This window comes from Leucoraja erinacea, chromosome 4 (assembly GCF_028641065.1).
Source record: "Leucoraja erinacea ecotype New England chromosome 4, Leri_hhj_1, whole genome shotgun sequence".
In the NCBI taxonomy this organism is placed as follows: Eukaryota; Metazoa; Chordata; class Chondrichthyes; order Rajiformes; family Rajidae; genus Leucoraja; species Leucoraja erinaceus.
The window spans coordinates 14011582-14026210 of NC_073380.1; the positions used below are offsets into that span (position 1 = coordinate 14011582).

Sequence of the window (14629 nt, forward strand, 5' to 3'; positions counted from 1 at the left end):
TCTTAAATAGCTTAGTTTATTGCTTTGAGGCAATTATACCGCTGGAGGAAATTGTATTTGATATGATTTTGTGTTGAAGAATGGATTACTGAATAGGGCCTCTTCTTAGGCCAGAGGTCATCTGCTCTTTCTCTATGGCACATTCTTGAGCTCTGAATGTGGCATAAAAATGAAGAGTTATGGCTGTTTATGCTGAGTTCGAGACAGAATTCAAGGCTGAGAGATAATAGACTCTGTGGTTAGCTTTGGCTATGTTAAATTATAATGAGGTTTAGATAAAGGATGGATGCTTGGAGAGGAAAATAATCAGATTGATGGATTTGTGACCTTCCTTCTGTTTATAGAAAGTCGAAGAAGCAGATGTACTTTTGAGGTAATGGTCTGAAGTTGTAAATTTATCCTTTGTTCTGTAATATTTGTAAAAGGCCTTGCAGATGAGATCGGAAATCCATCTCCCAGAGATAGCAGGAAAAGGTGCTGCAAATTAGAATGAAGCTGTATCCTGGCACAAAACACATATCATCAATTGTTGACAGATTTACGACCCATGTATGCTTGGAGTCGGGAGGTGTGTGTGGGTTTTGAATTTAACTTACGAAGCTGTGAAATTTGGCGAACTCATATAATTAATGTTTTAAGACATAGGTAATAGTATTGTAAACTGTGTAAAATTGTAGTGAAACCATTTATGAAATGTATTGTGTCTAAGTAGGGTTGTAAACATTAGACTGTTTAGATTTATAGAAATATCTTTCATCTTGGTATGGAAAGTGTGTTTTGTTTGTATGACTTGTGTGATCATTGTATTACATATGTATCTTATATTTTGAGGAGTGTTCTTTGATAATTGAGCCTACTGGGGTTTTGCTGTGTTGAAATAAAATAATTCTAAACAAAGTTAAATCACAGGGAAACAAAGGTTATAAAATGAGGCCAGAGAAGGGGGGGGATCATGTGACTGCTGTTGTAAATCACCAGAAGGACAGATGATTGGTTACTAGTTTGTCATATCCTCTGTATCTGAAATGTCTAATACCTATATAAAGCAATGAGTTTGTATCAAAAACACAAATTCTTTGGAGCTGCCCCGGAGCTTCTAGCACTGTGTCGGAAGGTTCAAAGAATTGACTCAGTACTGAATCAAGAATCGATTTCAACAGCTACAAGCATTTGAATTAAGTTTTCTTGACATTAGATTGACAAAATAACTCAGTTTAACACAAGGATGCATAGGCGCTACATGGGGATTCTGTTTTAGAACCAAATATGCCGTAACATCACAAGTCTTTCATAAACCTTTAGATCACTTGCATTTAACAAATACCTAAATAGAATCACCACATTTTAAATGTTAGGGAAAAAATGAATATCCACCATTCCCTGCTCAGGATACAGTATGAAACTGTAATATGAAATGAAATGGACAAGGGAGAGCAAGTGGATGTAGTGTACCTGGACTTTCTGAAAGCATTTGATAAGGTCCCACATAGGAGATTGGTGGGCAAAATTAGGGCACATGGTATTGGGGGTAGAGTGCTGACATGGAGAGAGAAGTGGTTGGCAGACAGGAAACAAAGAGTAGGGATTAACGGGTCCCTTTCAGAATGGCAGGCAGTGACTAGCGGGATACCGCAAGGCTCGGTGCTGGGACCGCAGCTATTTACACTATACATCAATGATTTGGATGAATGGATTCAAAGTAATATTAGCAAATTTGCAGATGACACAAAGCTGGGTGGCAGTGTGAACTGTGAGGAAGATACTATGAGAATGAAATGCAGGGTGACTTGGACAGGTTGGGGGAATGGGCAGATGCATGGCAGATGAAGTTTAATGCAGATAAATGTAAGGTTATCCACTTTGGTAGCAAAAACAGGAAGGCAGATTACTATCTAAATGGCGTCAAGTTGGGAAAAGGGGAAGTACAACGGGATCTGGGGGTCCTTGTACATCAGTCTGTGAAAGTAAGCATGCAGGTACAGAGAGCGGCCAACTCACGCTTTGAGCGTGAGAGTCACGCATTTCAACCAATTCTCACGCCCTCATGCTGATGATAGAATTCTCACGCTGTCTTCAGTCATTGCACAGCAAAGGTCCTATAGCAGAGCTATACGATCTTTGCTGCACAGTTTGTCTCTTTGCGCCACATGACAGCGATCCTCACGGTCTGGGGAAGCGCTTTGGTCCCTGGCAGCGGGTGTCAGCGCCTCTGTGTGCCGACTACAAGCGCTGCGCTGCCGGCTGCTGCTGCAGCCTCGCTCCCTCCCTCCATCCTGCCCTTCAACTCACAATGCACCGCCAGCGCCGCCAATCCACGCTACACCGTGCCTGCCAGTCTCCCCATTGGGCGGCCGGGAGAGAGGGAGGAGAGAGGGGGGAGAAAGAGAGAGAGGGGGAAAGAATAAAAGGGAGGGATGGAGTCAGAGACAGGGGAGGGAAGGTAGAGAGGGGATGAAGGGGGAGGGGGGGGTAGGAAGAAGGGGAGAAAGAGGGAGGGTGAGGAAAGAGAGGGAGGTGGAGGAAAGAGGGAGGGGGAGGAAAGTGGGAGGAAGAGGAGGGAGGGGGAAGGAAAGGTGTGTGTGGGTGGGAGGGTGGAAGGAAAGGTGTGTGTGTGTGTGTGTGTGTGTGTCCCTGTGTGTGTGTGTGTCTGTGTGTGTGTCTCTGTCTCTGTGTGTGTGTGTGTGTGTGTGTCTCCCTGTGTGTGTGTGCTTTGTGTGTGTCTGTGTGTGTCTGTGTGTGTCTCCCTGTGTGTGTGTGTCTCTCCGTCTCCCTGTGTGTGTGTGTCTGACTCCGTGTGTGTGTGTGTGTGTCTGTCTCCCTGTGTGTGTGTGTGTGTCTTCCTTTGTGTATGTGTCTCCCTGTGTGTGTTGTCACATCCTGGCCTTAGACAGGGCTGCCAACTCTCATGCTTTGAGCGTGAGAGTCACGCATTTCAACCAATTCTCACGCTGATGACAGAATTCTCACGCTGTCTTCAGTCCCTGCACAGTTTGTCTCTTTGCGCCATATCACAACGATCTGTGCGGTCTGGGGAAGCGCATCAGTTGACGGCTGTGAGTGACGTTGCATTTCTTCTCGTCTCATCTTTCTTGGTTGGATGTGCAGCCGCCGACAACATGAAGCAGCCGGAGATAAAACTAACCAGATGAATCAGTTGTAAAACATGGGGGGGACCACAATGAGGCCAAACATCTAGGACAGGGTTCGGCAACATACGGCACAGGGGCTGAATCCGGCCAGTAAACCCGAAAAAACGCAGGTTTATTTTTACTTTGTTTTCACGAGGTCGGGGCAGGCGAGCCGACCTGAGAACTGCAGCCAGTCCCTGGGACGCGAGCTGATCTGGGAACGGCAGCCAGTCCCTGGGCACGCAGAATGCCAACTTGATCATTATGGACAAATTGGGCCAGCCACGAACATGTTGTGTAACTCTGACTCAATGAAGATCTGAATGGGCTTAGAATGTCCATTTAAGCAAAATTGCCCCCACTTTCCCCATTTTGATTCTTGAGATTAATATCCCTTCGCTCTGTTAACAGCGTTAGTACTTATGAGGTAGTCAGGAAAAGGAACATGTTCATTTTGTTTAGTTTGCTTTAATTTGTTAGTTGATTGTTTGTTGACTGCCATAATTTCTGAAATGGTCTTAAAGTAACTTAACTGTTATAAAGCAGTAATAAGTGATTTTTGCCCAAACAATTGGAACTTGCATAAAATGTTTGCATTATTAGCAGGACTGCCAACTCTCACGCAATGAGCGTGAGACTCACGCATTTCACATAATTCTCACACTCTCACGCTGATCACAAATTTCTCACGCTTAAACATCTGCAGGTGCTCAAAGTTCAAAATAAATTAAAATAGTTTTTGAGGGGATTAAAATCCATGGGGAATATAAGGTAAATGCATAGTCATTTTCCCGGGATATGTGATTCAAGAACTAGAGAGCATTGGTTTAAAGCAGGGGTGTCAAACTACCGGCCCGCGGGATGATTTTGGGGGGGACAAAAAGTTTCTCCCGTGCAGATGAGGTGAGACACGGCGGTGGTCCCAGCACCAACCCCCCTCCCCCCCCCCCCCTCCCCCCCCCCCCCCCCCCCGAGGCACAGCACACACCTCCCACTCTCACCTCCAACGGCTCTATGTCCGTCAACCACTCTGTCCACACCCCATGGAGTTTTAACCCTGGCCCGGAGTCGGGAGCGGACCGGATGAGTGGGTTCGTCGGTGCCGCATCCGGAGTCACGGGGATGAATCCCAGGCTAAGGCTCCGCTTCGATGTCCGACCTCCGGGTCACTAATTCTCACCTCCCTCAGACCCCAGCTGGACAAGGAGCACCTGGGCCGGCCCATATTCCCTGGAGGGGGGGAGGGGGGGGGGGGGGGAAGGAAACGCTCCCCGGGCATCGTGAATTCCCCGCTCATTCCGGATGATGTCGCCGTTTCACTGACACACACTCTCATACATACACTGGCACACACAAGGTTTAAAGGGATATAGGCCATATGCGGATAAATGGGACTAGTGTAGATGGGGCATCTTGATCTGCATGAACAAGTTGGGATGAAGGGCCTGTTTCCATGCTGTAAGACTATGACACATTGTAGAAAGGGTGTAATCGCTCTGGAGAGGATCCAGGGCGATTTATGAAGATGTTGACAGCGCAGGAATTTTTCATTTTTAAGAAAGATTTGATAACTGGGATTGTATTCTCTGCAGCAACGGAGGTGAAGGAAAAACTTAGTTGAGGTGAATAATATTATGAGAATAGGACCTGTTTTGCTTAACAAATAATGTAGGAAGGAATTGCAGATGCTGGTTTAAACTGAAGATAGACACTAAAAACTAGAAAAACTCAGCATATCTGGAGAGAAAGAATGGGTGGTGTTTCGGGTTGAGATCTTCAGACTGAAGAGGTTGAAACCCAGCCATAAAACACAGTGACTGGAATCCAACCAAGAGCAGAAATCAGAACCATGTGTTGACGTGAGACCACAATAAATATATTACAGACAAAATAATTTAATGGGGTGGCACGGTGGCGCAGCGGTAGAGTTGTTGCCTTGCAGCACCACAGACCCAAATTTGATCCTGACTACAGAATTTGTACATTCTCCCTATGACCACATGGGTTTTCTCTGGATATTCCGGTTTCTCCCATATCCGAAAGAAGTGCCGGTTTGTAGGTTAATTGGCTTCTGTAAATTGTCCCTGGCGTGATGGATGGAACTGGTGTATGATAGATTGCTGGTCGGTGTGGACTTGGTGGGCTGAAGGGCCTGTTTCCATATATATTTTTTACATATATATCTTGATTTCATTGAACCATATATGATTGAATATGTGGCATTATTTTCGTCTTGTTTCTATATTCAAAGGGTAAGGTTGATTGATTGATTTGTGCAGAACAGTGATGGAAGTCCGACTCTTGCCTTGTTTCTCTGTGTTTTTCTGCATATATATGCATAACAGCATGAATATAATCTGATTTCCATACATGAATATAGTCATTCATGTGCTGCACCTGTTGATCAGAGCCTGGCTCTATTGTGGAATGTAATTAGGAATGTAATTTAGCCTAACCCTATTCATACCTAATCCAATTTAAAGCATAAATGTTGCATTCAAGTGCAAGTTAAAAGACTCGCTACAGTATGCACCAGATTGCACAATTTCAAGCTGAAAAATGTGAAAGCTCCCTACCGTGGGGGGGGGGGGGGGGGGGGGGGGGGGGGGGGGGGGGGGGGGGGGGGGGGGGGGGGGGGGGGGGGGGGGGGGGGGGGGGGGGGGGGGGGGGGGGGGGGGGGGGGGGGGGGTACCCCCCTCCCCCCATTGGTTGCTATGCTCCCTCGCAATTTCTCACTCTCAACTCTCACCCAATGTTGGCAGCCCTGAGGTACAGCAGGCAGTGAAGAAAGTGAATGGCATGTTGGCCTTTATAACAAGAGAAATTGAATATAGGAGCAAAGAGGTCCTTCTGCAGTTGTACAGAGCCCTAGTGAGACCACACCTGGAGTATTGTGTGCAGTTTTGGTCCCCTAATTTGAGGAAGGACATTCTTGCTATTGAGAGAGTGCAGCGTAGGTTTACAAGGTTAATTCCCGGGATGGCAGGACTGTCATATGCTGAAAGAACGGAGCAGCTGGGCTTGTACACTCTGGAGTTTAGAAGGATGAGAGGATATCTCATTGAAACATATAAGATTGTTAAGGGTTTGGACACGCAACAGGCAGGAAACATGTTCCAGATGTTGGGGGACAGGGGCCACAGTTTAAGAATAAAGAATAAGTCATTTAGAACGGAGACGAGGAAACACTTTTTCTCACAGAAAGTGGCGAATCTGTGGAATTCTCTGCCTCAGAGGGCGGTGGAGGCAGGTTCTCTGGATGCTTACAAGAGAGAGCTAGATAGGGGTCTTAAAAATAGCGGAGTCAGGGGATATGGGGAGAAGGCAGGAACGGGGTACTGATTGGGGATGATCAGCCATTGAATGGCGGTGCTGGCTCGAAGAGCCGAATGGCCTACTCCTGCACCTATTGTCTATTTTCTATATTGTCTAAATTATATCCTTTGCTAGTAAACCATGCTGGCTATGCAACAGGATCATGGAGACACTGTAAATAGGAATAATGTACCTATTAAGTGATACCTATTAAGGTACATTATGTGATGTCAGAGGCAAAGAATGTCATCTCTATGGGTTATCGGTTGAAATAAATTCCCATGATACAAATCACTGATTTTTAATCTTTCATTCCTTTCGCAGCCTTTGCCATGATTTGCAAAACTTGCCTCCTCCAATTCCTCGAACTTCATTTGTGTGCAAGAAAGAACTGCAAATGCTGTTTGACACCAAAGCTCTGGAATAACTCAGCGGGTCAGTCTCTGGAGAAAATAGGTGATGTTTCGGGTCAAGTCCCAAAACATCACCTATTCCTTTTCTTCAGAGATGCTGCCTGACCTGCTGAGTTACTTCAGCATTTTGTGTCTATCCTCCAACTTCATTGTCTGGATCAGTGGTACAGGTCCTGCCCAGTTTTACGACTATTCACAAAAATATAGAGAAGATCAAAGCCACCATCTAGAGTCCAAGCCCAAACTGGCTACACCAATCACCTACCCACCTCTGGTCATCATCTCAGGGTGAATCAAAGCCTGGACACAATACCATAACTTTTCATGGATATCTACTTTACTTCTATTGCACTCATTATTTCATTTCCATGCCTCTGCTATTTCTAGATTAGGGCACTCCAGTAATCGCCGTTACACGTCCAATTCACTGCGAAGGTCTTTGCTTAACCTGTCTCATTCATTGATCAGGCTTGTCTCATATATATTCATCACTGCCCCCCCAAAGCATCAAATAAAAAAGGGAAGCATTCACTAGTTTAAATTCTTAATGGTGTTCCCTTCCCCAATTCTGTAACCTCACACGCATTTCTCAAACTACACACTTCTATCTTTGGCCCATTATGCATTTCCTGCACCAGTTACTGATGTCCATGTCTTCCGATCCTTCTGCCCCACCTCTGCTAAATAGTTCATCTCCAACCCCTTCTTCCTTTAAGGCTCTCCCTGAAATTCACCTCTTGGACCAAGCATTTTGTCACCCAGAAAAAGATACAAAGTGCTGGAATAACTCAGGTGGTCAGGCAGCATCTCTGGAGAATATGAATAGGCTGTTTTGGGACACGACTCTTCTTCAAAATCTGAAGGGTCCGGTCTCGAAACAAAGCCTATCCATTTCCTCCAGAGGCACAGCCTAATCACCTGGTACTCCAGCACTTTAGTGTCCTCTTTTGTACAAACTAGCATCAGCAGTTCCTTGTGTCTACAATTTTGTGACCCAGCGTGTGATCATCTTTTCCCTATCTTTTATTCGGCAAATTGTGTTGGGTTTTCAAATTTAATCTAATTTCATGTAATATTATTGACACTACAAAAATGAGCAACGATCCATCACATACCACAGGAATACCAGTCACCAAAGCAGGGCTACAGTGTATTAAGCAAGCTCACATTAAGCACTTACTGACTTTTGCTCCGTGAACAACCCATTATTCTTGCACTTTTCCCTTTTGATTCATATTGAGATTAGTTAGAATAACTATAATTTTTAACATTTCTGCTGACCAAAAGAGCTTACATATATTCAAATCAATCATTAATTTTCCTTTCATAGCTTAGAGTTGAGTTATTATATGCTGAAATGTTCCTGCCAATAATTTCAAATATTGATTTTTTTTTTGAACAAATGAATTTAATAAAGATAACAACCTCTTGGAGAGATGAGGCTGTTTTGCTGATCACAATTTCATTTGTCACCAATGTGCTGTGACTAGTAGTTGGCTCCTTATCTACTTCCTTACGCTCCTCTTCAGCCTGAGTGAGAAGAAGTATTATATCAATTTACAAGCCAATTAATAGCTTTAGTAGCTTTCAAGCTCAAATGAGTATGCCAAGTAAACCAGCAGCACAAAATGTGCAGTGGAATAATTTTCAGACACAGATCCTTAGCTGCCACAATGCATGTGGGGATTTGTAAATGGGTGTCTCCGAAACAGTTTTTCCCTTCACAAGTGGAAGACTGAATGGAGCATTCTTAATATATCCCATTGTGCATTTGTGACTGATAAGGCTTCACATTAGGAAAATGAATTAACTGGTTTCTATACAAACATTTAATCAAAATATTAAAAATAGACCAATGCACAAGTATAGATGAGCTGGATGAATCTATATTTGTTCTCTCTGCACATGCTTACTAATCAGTTACATGCTTCCACTATCTCCTGTTTTTGTTTCTCTTTTTACAAGGAAACACTTTTCAATAAATGGGAATTAAAAAAATTGAGTACTTAGTTTTGAGTAAGTAGTGGACTGTGTGAAGCATTTTCATTTTCAATCCAAATAAATGCCACTGAACAAGCATGGTGCAATCAACACCAGTGGTAGGATTCAGCACAAATCAGCCCATCCAGCAAATCTTGCAACAAACAATGCTGTCTGACCTACTTTCAAAGTTATCCTTTGCAGGCTTTGAAAATGAGAGATGCTGGCCACAAAAGATACAACACTTTTGGCAACTAGTTTGTTTCTGTATAAATACTTAGTCATTGACAAAGATCTATCCAGGAGGTATAGATCCTTGTCAGTCCTAATGAGTTTTTATGTAATTTATTGGCAATGCTTAATCATAACAATCTGCAAATAGAGCCTAAGTTGTGGCACTGAAATTGTCAGTGTTTCAAAAATACAGGAACACAAGATCCTGTTCTTCAACATAGCAAACTCTCAGATCAGTGTCCATAATCAAAATCTCAATTATATCCCAATGGTGGTTACATTCCAATAAGAAATAGGAGATGAAGGAAACTAAGTCAGAAAAAAAGTTGTGCCATACACAAGAATAACAAAATACATCAGATATGATACCTTTGCTAATTTTCCATCATCTTTCATCACAGTGTCAGATGTGGTAACAGTCTGTTTATCCGACTTGCTTTGCTGTATCTCATCAACATCTGCTTTGGTCTGACATGTTAAAACATTTCAGTGACATGCATGAAATCTTTCAGAATGGGTAACATTAAAACAGAAACACAAAGTAACCAGAACACCGTCTTTGAAAGCATATTGTTGTCCAATCGCTTTAGACTTTAGAGATAAAGCATGGAAACAGGCCATTTGGCCCACCGAGTCCACGCCGACCAACAATCACCCCGTACACTAGCAGTATCCTACACACTAAGGACAACTTACAATTTACAGAAGCCAATTAACCTACAAACCCACATGTCTTTGGAGCATGGGAGGAAATGGGAGCACACGGAGGAAACCCACGCGATAACTCGGAGAACGTGCAAACTCCATAGAGACAGCACCCAAGATCAGGATCAAAACTGGGCCCCTGGCACAGTGAAGCAGCAATTCTACCGCTGCACCACTGTGCCCCCCCGAACTTTAGATAACTACACTTGCAAAAATAATCTAAAGAGATTAAACAATGTTGTAATATATAACTTTAGCAACAAAGAGATTAAAAAAACGGTTGGTGTGTTGTCATGTGCAAAGCCACAGAATTTTGAATGGACTAGTATTAAAATAACAGAATTACCTCTTCAGGCACAAGGGGTTCAATCATAGGTAAATCATCAGTCTTTGAAAAGGATCTAACTGGGGAGGCAGATAACCTCTTTTCCCATTCATCAGGTCCAGTTTCTGAGGTTGATTCCAGAAATGTTCTTTTCATCTCATTTATGTTGGCATGGTGCTTAACTACCTCTTCTTGAGTTCTGTCATATTCCTTTATCACATATCAAAAACAAAAAATAAATAGCATTTTATCTCAACATTGTATTCATCAAACTGTGAGTTTCTATGTCTTCTAAACAAAAGTCTAGTATGGATGTTTCCATTTGTTTGAAAACGTGAATCATTTTATGATGGCCACTGAAATAATCAAAAGATCGATGGAAGGTGCCTTTATAATACATTTGCCTTGTGTTGAGCAGCATTTTTTAAGCTGAACAGCAAAAATTAATTTTGGACATAGTTCATGTCAAAAAATTAACGCCTTCGAGAATCTTACTAGAGGATCATCTACTTTGATGACTTGCAGACCCGAAACAGTGGTCAGCTGAATCTCTCTGGAAGTGGTTGAGGATTAAAAGGTCCAGGTTTGCCTATGTCACAGATCATGTCTATACTGACGTATATCCGGGGGGTGGGTGGGGATGGGTGACGGGAGTTTGAAAGAGATGTCATCTGAATGCTTCTGTGCCAGTGCAATTGCAGCCCAATGAGGAATGAATGCCTTCAAACACGGGGCTCCATGCATCCTGCCTAAGCAAACTATTGCAAACAACTCTCTTCCCATAAAGTTACAGTAAAGACAAGAAATGGTAGCAGATACATGTGGAACTGCTGACCATTCCTGTCAAAGATAGGCCTCAGCATTAAGCAACAAACAGCAGAGGCCATTTGGCACATTGTGCTGATCGGCATGCAGATAACACAGTGATTATTTTCACTTCCCCATCTCCTGCCATCATTCTCACAGCCCAGCAAATGGTTTATTTTTTCTATTCTGTCCAAAACCATTCTAAGAGTTGGTGCTCATCCAGGAGATTAAACAATAAGCTGGTCCTATCAACCACACTTAATCATGCCTTAATTTTATATCAGCCAACACTGGGGGGGGGGGGGGGGGGGATGCTATAATGCATCTGAATTCCTTAAATTAACTGCACTGAGAATAGAGGATGGTCATATTTGGCTGGAGGTTCTGACTTAATATCACTGCAAGTATGCACATGCAGAAGAATCAAGGGCAGGCTATAGCCTGACTGCCTCTGCTATTTGTGCAACTGTAAACCAGGAAGGAGTCAAACCTTCCACACAGGAAATATGAACACAATTTATGGCCTAGTATTCCAATCATAAATTTGGGCTCATTGTTAAAGCAATATTGCTGTACATATCTAAACCCCAATACTGCAGGAATATCTTGGAAGGCAATGGAAATCATTCGCACTAGTGTTCCATTAAAATTGCCCAAGCTACATAATTTACTAAACAGATAAGGTGAATTGAAGAAAACAAAATCAGCTGTGCATACTCTTTGATGGCCATTGTAGAAACCTCAGTAATAAGTGTTACTATGTTTTAATTTCCAGAGAAGAAAACAATTAACTTGAACAACTGAAACTTATGCTGGAGTTAAGAAAGTATACGCACACTACAAATAACTCCACGTTACACAGCACTATTAACACACATTATTTTACTTACATTTTAATTATAGACAGTTTGAAGGAACACACAACCTCTTTTGTGTGGTGTTATTGTGGCTAGTCAGGATGAATGCACTACATGCATTAAATTCACAGCAATCCTTGTTAAATGACAGATCAGCTAATCGCTAGCTATGTTGAACCACCAGAGTGCACAAACAAATAGTAATGTGCAGCTTAAATACATACAAACCTCTAACATAAGGTTACTATGTTTGACATATACATTTTCACCTTTGATTCGTTCTACAAGACTATTCTGCAAAAAAAGCAAAAGTAAAATGGACATAATTGTGGAAGAATTACAAAGGTAGGTATTGGGAATGAAATGCTGGCAAAGGAAGAAACATTATTTATATCGAATAAGTTCTAATTCTTAAGCAAAGCTCAGGAAAACATAAGTTTACAACAGAAATGGAAAGGGAGTAGGAAATAATAATTTATTTGATAGACTACACTAAGATCTAGTCATTGACACAAAAAGGACTTTCTTGTACCTGGGTCTTGGATTCCATTTCATCCTCTTGATCAGACTGATAGCATGAAGGAAGATTTAAAATCATAGCTTTAACAACATTTAATCACTTATGTCAACATTCAAATTTATGGTGTCAGAAAATCCTTACCAATTTAACCAAACTTAGTTTGGCATTATTTTGAAAGGATTGTGAAATTATATAAAGTATGAATGGCAAGGTCAAGAAATCGGTGAATATGATCAAATTGGCTGGTTGATATGACCCCTGATGGTGATAAATGACAATATTTGAAAACTTGAAAATAACCAATGGAAAACAAAAGCTAAGAGATTTGCCACCTTAAAAACAATTGAGGATTATAATCTACCATCTACAGTCAACAGTTCATCCTTAAAGAAGAGAATACAAACCAACATAAAATATTCAGTCAGTCCAAATTCTTACAACTAACACTGTTCACACAACTCACATTACATGTATGTATATATAAGTAAAGTATGAGCTCAGGGACTCTATTGATACATTATTTAAATAGAGATAAACCTAAAAATGTTATAACTATACAAATTCTTATTAGTTCCATGCACGTTCTTAATTGCTGTCACCACTAAGATAGATAAAATGTAAACTTATTTTTTCCCATTTTAGTGAATACTGTATTCAGCAAGTGTGCTAAGTAATTGGTGAAACCACAAAGTGGTCCAGGTGGAAACATTTCAGCTGAACACATCACTTAAATAAAGCAAAATAAAATTCCTTAAGTACGAGTAACATTAAGTGACTATGTGAAATGTGAATTAAGTTTAAGTGAACCATTTGAGGACAAAAATAAAATCATGGTTAGAGCTGTAACTTCATGTCTCCAGCAATCACTCACCTTCCAGTTTCAATAATGTGAAATCCTCTAGGCAATGATTTATATATTCTCAGATTGCCCAAGGAATAGACCACTGGCTAACACAGTAGAACAATGAAACAAGTAAATCTCAAATAGGGAAATAAAAGATGAGATGACGGCAGAAAATTAGCAGGAAAGAAGCACTATTTTGTTACATACCAAGAGGACTGAGTAGCAAGTTTTCACTGCTTGTATTACCATTGTTCTAGAACTGTTACAGTTTGTTTACAAAACCAGCAGCAGGTAGAAGCTTGGTAATGCAGAATCCATTATCCCCACAAAATAGTAAAAAAGTACTCATGTCCATGATATATCACAAAATGAGTTTTGATATCAGCTAGCTAATCAAGTCTTTGCATGCAAACATGGAAGGGCACCAAAGGACAAGTTGCACAAGGTCAATTCTGCAGGAAAATAACCTGCATATCCTCATCTTGGGAACATTTGATCAGCCATTAAAGTCTGTGCACTGCTGCATTTTCAAATTAGTCACATTACACCTACTCTTAAGAAGGCACACTGAATGAATGAAGAAATAAGAGCAAACACAGAAGCTCTTGAATCAATTGTAGAATGGGGCTTCCTGGAAATGCCACAGATCGAATTTTCATGCACTATATTTCTTTGGTGTCTTTTTGAACCATTCTGGCTTACTGTTCTTGCCAGCCAATTCTTACTTTAACTTAGAATAAGCACTCTGTTATTTTGTAGTTGGCACTCCTTCACTCTAATCTGCAAACCACAGTGTGGCTACATTAATGTCAAATTAACAGCTGCACTCTTTAAACACTTAGGCAAACGAGTGAGATCGTGAGGACGATTTCCATGGGAAGTGTAGGCCCGTGGAATGTACAAACCTCTGCGGTGGTTTCCCCATCAGCAGGACCAGTAGTGTCAGTCTGCTCACTGTCAGTCTATTTGTCAGCAACATCCCAAGATGTCCAGCAGGAAAGCAGGAATAAAAATACATCAGCCTTGTCAGAACATTTAAGCTTGTTGAAGCAAGATGTACTACTCATTGTGCCTTTGCTTCAGTAACAAAAATAAAAGAGGCTTATTAGAAGCACAAACAAATAAAATGAATGGAACTGGATTAGGGGAAGGCTGAAGGCAAAATGGGAAGTGCAATAGCAAGTTACAAGATTGAATATCTTTTTAAAAAGAAACTCACAATTTTTAAAGCCCTCATCAAAATGGTATTTCAGTTCTTTAATAATCTAAAATTTTAATTTTGGGAGGAAGGCAAATATTAACAAGTAACTTTCCCCAACAAATTTGGGGAAATACCAGTCCAAGAGAATCACATTTTAAGTCATTCCAATTAATGGGGAAAATAACAAGCAGTGAGAATCCCTTTCCAAAGTAAAGCAGATGGCTAATAGAAATAACTTGAATAAATAATGTGTGGGCTAAGCACGCAGAGCTAAATAATCAATGGTGTATCTCAAACTAA

The 14629-nt window shown here is 41.5% G+C and overlaps 1 protein-coding gene across 17 annotated transcripts in view; it reads right to left on the reverse strand.

Moving 5' to 3' along the window:
• The window catches only part of epb41l3a (erythrocyte membrane protein band 4.1-like 3a), a 171194-nt gene that overhangs the window by 25267 nt on the left and 131298 nt on the right, over positions 1–14629 (reverse strand). For 9 of the 17 annotated variants that reach the window (XM_055633729.1, XM_055633724.1, XM_055633725.1 and 6 more), the window contains 5 exons: positions 14034–14090; positions 12297–12332; positions 10122–10310; positions 9440–9538; positions 8282–8386 (listed from right to left, as the gene is read on the reverse strand). In XM_055633729.1, coding sequence (XP_055489704.1) covers positions 8282–8386; positions 9440–9538; positions 10122–10310; positions 12297–12332; positions 14034–14090 — 486 coding nt within the window. Of the gene's footprint in view, positions 1–8281; positions 8387–9439; positions 9539–10121; positions 10311–11992; positions 12059–12296; positions 12333–14033; positions 14091–14629 lie in introns of all 17 variants that reach the window. The other 8 variants (XM_055633726.1, XM_055633730.1, XM_055633732.1 and 5 more) reach the window with 5 other exon arrangements.